The sequence below is a fragment of the Condylura cristata genome, unplaced genomic scaffold, assembly GCF_000260355.1.
Source record: "Condylura cristata isolate star-nosed mole 26May11 unplaced genomic scaffold, ConCri1.0 scaffold00001, whole genome shotgun sequence".
In the NCBI taxonomy this organism is placed as follows: Eukaryota; Metazoa; Chordata; class Mammalia; order Eulipotyphla; family Talpidae; genus Condylura; species Condylura cristata.
This window is the reverse complement of record NW_004567102.1, coordinates 9,419,577-9,428,488: the sequence shown is the minus strand read 5'-3', so window position 1 is coordinate 9,428,488 and position 8,912 is coordinate 9,419,577. Positions and strand designations below refer to the sequence as shown.

General features: G+C 47.4%; 1 protein-coding gene across 1 annotated transcript in view; it reads left to right on the top strand.

Annotated features, from left to right (window-relative positions):
• Positions 1–4,081, top strand: part of PRPH2 (peripherin 2 (retinal degeneration, slow)) — a 15,255-nt gene extending 11,174 nt beyond the window's left edge. The window contains exons 2-3 of the mRNA XM_004673487.1: positions 999–1,245; positions 3,841–4,081. Of these exons, the coding sequence (XP_004673544.1) occupies positions 999–1,245; positions 3,841–4,053 (460 nt within the window). The 3' untranslated portion in view covers positions 4,054–4,081. The remainder of the gene's footprint in view (positions 1–998; positions 1,246–3,840) is intronic.
• Positions 4,082–8,912: the final 4,831 nt, after the last annotated feature.

The following is an 8,912-nucleotide window of genomic DNA, read 5'->3' as shown; positions in this document are numbered from 1 at the left end:
TAATCCAGTTAGACATGGTCATCTTTTATTAGAGTATAATTACCATTTCAATGAACACTGTTGGAAACAATTTTAAACGATTACATGCTTTCTATTTTTGCCTGGTAAACGTCTTCTGCTATTAGATCATTCACTGTTTGTGGGCCACTTAAAGGACACCTTTATCCTCAGGATAGCTTGAAGGGTGCAGATCTTGCAGCTCTATGAACTTTGACACAAAGATACCTGGGTAACCACACCAACACCTGTCTGGCAGGAACAGGAGAGGTTTAGAATGTAAAGATGCCTGTCTTTTCCGGATTCTGAACCCATGGAAATGTATGGTGAACTTGAAGCAATATATACATAAACGTAGAAATGCAAACGTTCCACTGAGGCGCGGTGGGTCCCTGGAGGGATGAGGGTGCTGTCTCCATTATCTGGGTGAGGAAGGGGCAGAGTTCACTCTGACAGGGAGGGCTGGATTAGCTTGGAGTCTCTTCCCTTGTCTCTACTGGGCCAGAGCAGGACTTTCGGAAACATTTACTCAGCAGAACTGATCACACCACAGTGGGAGATGAAGGTGGAGGGAGTGTGGGTTAAAATCTGAATCTGATGTCTGTCCTGCTTCTCTTCCTAGACCCTGGCATAGTTCTAGGAAATCATTGCCTGCTAGGGCCTGGCAGCACACATCTGGGCTGGCAGTCAGATAAATCTCTATATGCCCTGTTACTTGCTTCTTGGTTTATCATCCATCTCAATCCTTAGAACATAAGCTCCAGGAAGGCAGGGGAGGCATTTCTCCAGGAAGGCATTTCTCTCTGAGGTCATGTTTTCATCTTCATCACGTGCAACAGTGGCCTTCACATATTAAGTGCACAGCAAACATGTGTCCAGTGAGGGAGTGGAAGAGTGAAGGGAAAGTCTAGCTGAATGTTCAGAGATGGAGGTGGGGGTGTGAGGGACCGGCACTGATGGGAAGTCTTAGGGTCATGTCTCAAGCTATGTTTCTCCTCCAGTCGCATCAAGAGCAATGTGGATGGGCGGTACCTGGTAGATGGTGTCCCCTTCAGCTGCTGCAACCCCAGCTCACCACGGCCCTGCATCCAGTACCAGCTCACAAACAACTCAGCGCACTACAGCTACGACCACCAGTCAGAGGAGCTCAACCTGTGGGTGGTCGGCTGCAGGGCCGCACTGCTCAGCTACTACAGCAGCCTCATGAACTTCATGGGTGCTGTCACGCTCCTCATCTGGCTCTTTGAGGTGGGTTCTGGATAGTGAAGACAGGGGAAGAGGGGGGGTCACCTGTCCCACTGGATGTAGGGGGTGGAGTCAGGCCTGGAGCAAAGCCTCTGTCTCCTCCTTAAGAACAAACCTTGGCTGCTGGTGGCCAGATAGGCCTCCACTGAATCTCAGCACATCCACCTGTTTTGGTTTCTGTCCTATTAATTAAAAAGTAGAGTTATTTATTAAAAAGTAGAAATCCACTGAGCATAATATCAACCATTTAAAAGTAGTACTCAGTAGTCACACTGCTGTGCAGTCATCATCTGTACCTACTTCTAATAGATTTACATCAGCCCAAAGAAATCTCACACCCATTACACAGTCAAGTCATCAATATGTGTTCTGTCCTTGTGGAGTTCTCTATTTTGAATTCTTTATATAAATGGAGTCATGTAATATATGTGTGACTTCTTTCACTTAGCATGTTTTAGAAGTCCATCCTTTGTCCCCACTTGAGTCTGAGGTGCTGGAAAGTTATTTAATCTCACTGTTATATGGGAGGAGGGGAATATTAGCAGTTAGCTTTGGGATTATTGGGAGGCAATAGGACATAATAAGTATATTGGGACGCTCAGTAAATGGGAGCTACTTGGATTTGTGCTTCTCTTAAGTTGGATCATCATTTACTTATTATTCTAGTTATTTGTGGGCTCATTTTATTTCATCTGTAAGGCTAATTCTTCTCTGTAGTTACAGGGTTTGGATGTAGCAGATACGTAGTGAATAAGCTGAATTCATTCATTAGAGAAGAGAGCTCTTATAGGCCAGCCAGGTACTGGGAGCTGTCCTAGGTGCTGAATGAACCCCTGTGCATGTGGTGAACTAAGGTGGCACAGAGGATAATTCAGGGATTCTTGCTATGAATTGACAACATGAAGTCCAAATGTACAAAATGAGAGATTGAGGTGGGGGTATTTCTTCCATTAGAGAAGATTCACTAAATGTCCTTTAAATAAGTCACTCTCCTAGTGCTATGGAAACACATATGCAGCTGTGCCTTTGACTGAGATATACCACTTTTAACTCACCACATCACACAGGGACTGTACAGCATGAGATCTGGGTGAGCTACTTATTTTTTTATTTTAAAAGGACAAATTTATTAGGAAAAGGAGAAAGAAAAGAGGAACCTACATAGCCACAGGTGGACAGAAGAGATGCCAGGATAATTTTAATATTGCGACCATGAAAATGCAATAATATCCATGAAGATTTATTGCTCATTGGCTCCTTCAGAGCCAGTATTAGGAATGAGTAGGTAGAATGAGGAGAGCAGCTTACTGCTGTAAGTTGGGAAGATTATGTCTCCTGGTGAATTCTGAAAAGAAGATTGAAAGGATAACCGAAGCCAGTGGGAAAATGGGGTTCTATTAACTGCCTCATAATTTACCCATTTTTTCCAGAAACTTAGTGACAGCATAAGATGAGGAGCGAAGCCTGTCTTAGTACAATCACTCTCACACTTGTTAAAGAACTGTTACAAATGTAAAGTTCATAGCGCACAATGCTCCTTCAGGAAAGCAGAAGGAACGGATTGTGTTAATGCACACAAGGAGGACTTCCTGGAGGAGGCAAGTTTTTTCACTATTAAAAATATTGACCTTACAAAAAAAAATTATTGACTTTTCAGTTGATAATAGCAAAACCCCAAAACTCTATCAGTTGCTATTATCATCTACTATCATCATTATAAAATGCTCCCAGGGCATTTGTTTAGTAGAGGTTTACTGAGGCACACCACTGAGTGGTGTTCTAGGGGGTGTTTGATAAACAAGATGGATCAGGGCCAATTCTGTCTTACTTTCCATATTAGTAGTTCTGTTCCTCTCACAGTTTGGCATACCATAAAAGGAGAAGTATAAGAGACTACTAGAGATTTGTATAGAAACAAGTGGCTAGCAGAATACAAGACAAGCAAAAACAATACTCACCAAGCTGACTAATAACCAACTACAGTTGGCACATCTCATTCACCCTTACTGTGCACCAGGCTACAGGCTCTACACATGCTAATGTTTTATCAGAAAATCCAAAAACTAGATGAGTAAACTGAGGCTTCCTAGTCACATGCCAGGGCCGGGGTTTGGAATGAGGCATTGTGACCTGAGTCTGCTTCAATGACTGCCAGTGATCAAGCCTGAATGATCCATTACTAACATCCATTCCCCACTACCCAAAATAACAGAAGTAAAAGGAAACCACCTATAATGTAGTTTGCAGAAAAGGTGACTTTTTAGTTCCATCCACAGATAGTTACTGAACATCCAGCATATGCCCACCAACAAGCTAGGGGCAGGGCACAGGAAAGCATCCAGGACAGGGGGGTGTGGAGAGGAACAAAGCAGAGAACAAAAAGCAAATTAAAGATTGGAGTGTGGAAAGGCTGGGGTGGGTAGGTGGGGCCCAAGGTAGCCTAGGGTGACTGGAAAGGAAGGAGGACCCAAGATGAGGCTGGAGAAAAGGCAGGAGTGGGTAGGCGGGCCCCCACTAACCCAGACTCAGTAGAGCCTGCCTCATTCAAAGGGGACTGCAGCCAAATAGCCAGATACCTGGTCTCCTCTCTCCTTACAGGTGACCATCACGATCGGGCTGCGCTACCTGCACACGGCGCTGGAAGGTCTGTCTGACCCCGAAGACCCAGAATGTGAGAGTGAGGGCTGGCTGCTGGAGAAGAGTGTGCTGGAGACCTGGAAGGCCTTCCTGGAGAGCTTGAAAAAGCTGGGCAAGGCTAACCAGGTGGAAGCCGAGGGCGCAGATGCAGGCCAGATCCCAGAGGCTGGTTGACGGCCCCTTCCCTCCTGGACACAGAGAATTAGTGAACGCCAAGACATGTGGATCCCCATCCAGTTGGAATCTCCCTTGGAGGGCAGCCACTTCACAGACTCTTTTTTTTTTTTTTTTAATATTTATTTATGTATACAGAACTGGAGTACAGGCCAGAGAGGCAGGGGCGGGCCATGAGAGGATTCACCACACACAGAGCAGGGAGCAGAACAGGCAGATAGATGAAGTACACTGCTGAGGGGAGCAGCGGGCGGGTCAGGAGAGGTCTGCCGCGCCATGTGGGTCACCTCCAGGGCCTGGGATTGAACTCATGCTGAAGCCACTGTGGCCAGCTTCGTAATGCTGTTCTTTGCACGTTGTGCCACCAGGGAGAGTTGCACAGACTCTTCTTGGTGGCTAAGGGTCCCTTCAAGCAGTTGGCAAACTTGTTGCATGTTGGACTCAAAATATGGACAACTGAGCTCCGTTCAGGCCCACTGCCCTAGGACATGCCGTCGTGGTAGACTCGGAGGATGACTGCACACAAGACCTGTTTCTCTCACAGCACCCACATTCAGTTCCACCCTTATCTCCCAGACTCACCGAGGGCTTTCCCTCACTTACAGGCTGTTAGGTGCTCCAAACTGCTTCTTTTTCTGTCCAACACTTTACTTGCTGTGTGAGTACAGATCCTGAAAAATGTACTGGCCATGTCATTTTTTTTTTTTAATGCCAAGATCGTCAGGTCAGTTATATTTATTTAATGGCAGAAGGTGGGGACAATTTCGAAGAGTAATGGACTCTCCAAAGTACTGAGAACTTCGTCATGTCAGGAGAACTTATTGCTCTTCACAACCACAGCTAAAGGCCTAAATCTGTCATGTTGTGCTCACATGCCCTATCACTATCCAGGAGTGAGTCACAGGCTGACCTCCTTTGGCTTGTCCCTGGAAGCATGGGTTGGATCTGTAGAAGAGCAAGAGTCAGACAAGAGAGCACTCCTTGAAGACCAACCCTCATCTCTTGGTGGGTCCAGGGACACCCACACAGGGAGTCACGACAGCTTCCTTGACCTACATGAACTGTCTGTGCTGGAGGGCCAAAGTCCTCTGTGGACTTCATCCTGTCTCTTTCTCCAGAGATCCATTCTACAGGCAGTATTTCCAGAACACCTCTGGGTAAAGAAGAGTCTTTGAGACAGACCATCTTCCTGAGCTAGCAACTGCGAGAGAAGTTTTCACTCCTTCCCTCAGGAAAAAGAGAAAGAGGGAGAGGAAGCTGCAGGGGCAGAAGAGGATAACTTCATTGTGTTCTGCGTTTTCAGTGTGGAGAAAATAAGAATTTTGGGGCTGGCTGGGGTATGGTTGGGGGCATAATTCTCCCTGGTTTCAGGACAAAGACGTTTGGATGCTGTCCGGCTTTGGTCACGGGTTTAAGTAGGTATCAGAGTTTCCTTGAGACCAAGGTATGAGCCCCACTGAAAACGTGGAGGAGTCAGCCCCTCTGGCCACGCGAAGCTCCTGCTCCCAGCAGCACCGGGGCCGTGTGGATGCTGCTCTAAACCTGACGTGTAACTGTGCTGTTAACAGCTGTACAGTAGACAATAAAAGCTATATTGTACAAAAATCACTACTGATAAATGACTATCTCGGCCCATTCATTATGCATCACAGAATTCCCAACTTCACCTAGTTATTTGTTAAACAAAACAGGACATAACCTTCACTAATAGGAAGCACTGTTTTCCAGGCTCGCGATTTGTTGTGCAAATGATCACCTGATGCTTTGCTATTAGCTTCTCCAGGCGTGGGAACCGATGCTGTGCAGTTTAGAATCCCTTTATGTTGCTTTCATAGCTGGGTTTTTGTATTTCTTAGATCTTAACTTGAAGCAAAAGACCAGCAAAGCAATTCTTCCACACGTGGCCAGCCCACAGCTCATTCCACCCTGGGGTTGAACTATTTCCTAATTCCGGTGAGCTGGAACTGGGTATCGGTTTCTGCACCTGCCATGATTTTGATCCTGTAGCAGACAGTCTGCAGAATGTGTCCTCAACATATACAGCTTCCCTTTGCCCGGCTGGTTGAAGCTGCCTTGGAAGCACTGTTAATGAGAGGGCTCACTGTTTCACAGGCTGGCTGTCACCCTTTTCCTTTGCTATGTCCATGTGCAATACCAAAGACCGCTAGGTTGTCCAAATGACCTCCACAATGGCTAGAGTTTGGACCAGATCTGAATTTAATGTGGAATCGAAATTTAGTGATTGAAGTATGTATCATTATTTTTATCCTTCTGCTCTCCAAACGTACTTCCCCAAACAAGGAAACCGTCTTCATGGGCCCGGGCATTAGGTGTTAGGGTAGGTGTAAGCAGCTGGGCACTGCGGGAGGAGGAAGTGCAAACTGACCCTACAGTAAGATCAATGGCTGGTTCAGAGTTGATGCAGGGTGAGCTGATTCTTTTTAAAGATTTACTTATGCATACAGGCCAGAGGTGCAGGTGAGAGGGTTCACAATAGAGACAGGATGGGGAGCAGAGCAGGCAGAGTAATGAAGTACACTGCTGAGGGGAGCAGTGGCCGAGACAAAAGTCTGCTGCGCCATGGGGATCACCCCTGGCCAAGGATGGACTCACGCTGAGACTGCTTTGGCTGGCTTTGTAGTGCTGCTTCCTAGTGCTCCTTCTTGCACCACCAGGGAGGGCCTCAGTGAACTGATTTTTTTTTCAAGATTTATTTGTGCATAGAGAACTGGGGTACAGGCCAGAGGTGGAAGGGTGGTGAGAGGATTCACCAGAGACAGAGTGGGGAGCAGAACAGGCAGATCAATGAAGTACACTGCTGAGGGGAGCAGCAGGCGGGTCAGGAGAGGTCTGTTGTGCTATGTGGGTCAGCTCCCAGGCAGGTGGGGATTGAACTCACGTGCAAGTGACTTTAGCTTCTTAGTGCTGTGCTTTAACCCACTGTGCCACCAGGGAGGGCCCAAGGGTGAGCTGATTTTTAACAGATCTTCTCAGGCTCAACAGAAGCTTCTCAATTTCTCTTAACAGCTGGGTGGGGCCAGAGAAACTTCTGGCTCATGACTTTTAGTCACTTACCTGTGGCAGGCAAAACTCCAGCACCAGATTCTTTTCCATGTCTAATCTCACTCTTTCCTTGGGTGACTATAAATTAGATTTCTCCCAAGTGGCTCAGATAGATTTTTTTTTAAAGACCTGCCAGCTGGGATGGGGTGAAACAGACATACAGGACTTAACCTTTTTTAAAGATTTATTTATCTATGCATACAAGAACTGGGGTACTGGCCAGAGGTGTGGGGGCAATGATAAGATTCACCAAAGACAGAGCAAGGAGCCGAACAGGCAGAACTAGTGAAATATACTGCTGAGGGGAGCTGTGGGCGAGACAAAAGAGAGGTCTGCCATGCCATGTGGGTCAGCTCCCTGGCTGGGGATCCAGTTTGTGCCATGGCTGCTGATAGCTTCAGAGTGCTGCACTTTAACCTTTTATGCCACCGGGGAGGGCCCAGGGCTTTTATTTTTTAAAACACTAACTCCACTGTACAGAAGCGGTAAAAATAGTTACTTATTCTGAATGTTTAGGGCACCAGCAATAAACCCTGAGTAGCCTCAATACAAATTAATAAGATTAAGAGCTTGCTCTGCCTGCTCCCCTGCCCCTCCTGTGTGGTGCTAGTCAGCAGGTTCACAGCTTAGCCAGGGGCAGGATGCACTGAGACAATCCTGGCCTCTTCCCTGTTGGTAGAGACAGGGAAGCCAGATCACAGCACCTTGTGTGAGAAGCAGGATTGTGGGATACACTCAGGGAGCCCAGGGAGAAGGCTCTTCCCAGGCCACAGGGGCAAGGAGATTGGCTTGGATACACCAGTCCTTCACCTTTTTAAAAAAAAGGTTATTTATGCATACAGAACTGGGGTACAGGCCAGAGGTGCAGGGGCGGTGAGAGGATTCACCAGAGACTGTGGAGAGCAGAACAGGCAGATCAATAAAGTCCACTGCTGAGGGGAGCAACAGGCGGTCAGGTGAGGTCTACCGTGCCTTGTGTGTGGGTCAGCTCCAGGGCGGGAATCATGCTGAAGTGGCTTTAGCTTCTTAGTGCTGTGCTTTAGCCCATTGTACCATCAGGGAGGGCTAATCCTTCACTTTAAAAAAAAATTATTTATGCACACAAGAACTGGGGTGTAGAAGTGCAGGGAGTGAGAAGATTCACCAGAGACAGAGTGGGAAGCAGAACAGGCTGATTGACTGAAACATACTGCTGAGAGGAGCAGCGGGTGTCAGGAGAGGTCTGCTGCACCACGTGGGTCAGCTCCCTGTCCAGGGATTGAGCTCATGCTGCAGTGGCCGTGGAGAGCTTGATAGTGCTGACATTTTAACCCCTGTGCCAAGTCCTTCACTCTTGATGGCCTGATATCCTGGCCTCCAAAACTGAGGATGAGCAGAAACTGAAATCAGAGATGAGGGGAGGCTGCACTCTGTGGTGGAGGGACACAGGGACAGCAAGCCACTTACCCGGAGGATGCACACGCAGGCCTACAGGCCCTGCACTCACGTTTGTTTGTAGGGCCTCGCTCAGTCACTCCAAAACACCCAAACGCCCTTCTGCTGCGACTGCATGAACATCTGCACGATGGATCATTCAGCCACGAAGAGGGTCACAATGACCCTCAAACACCAGTCTCCCGTCAATGGCTCGACTCCAGGGCTCCATGATTTAGGACAAACCTATATGAACATCTGCAAAAACTGTATGAATAGAGGCAAAAGCAAAGGGGCAAAAAAAATGATTAGTGGTGCCGAGGGGAGCGGGGAAGAGATGACCCCAAGGTGCAGGAGGGAATGCCTTGGGATGGAGAAACTGT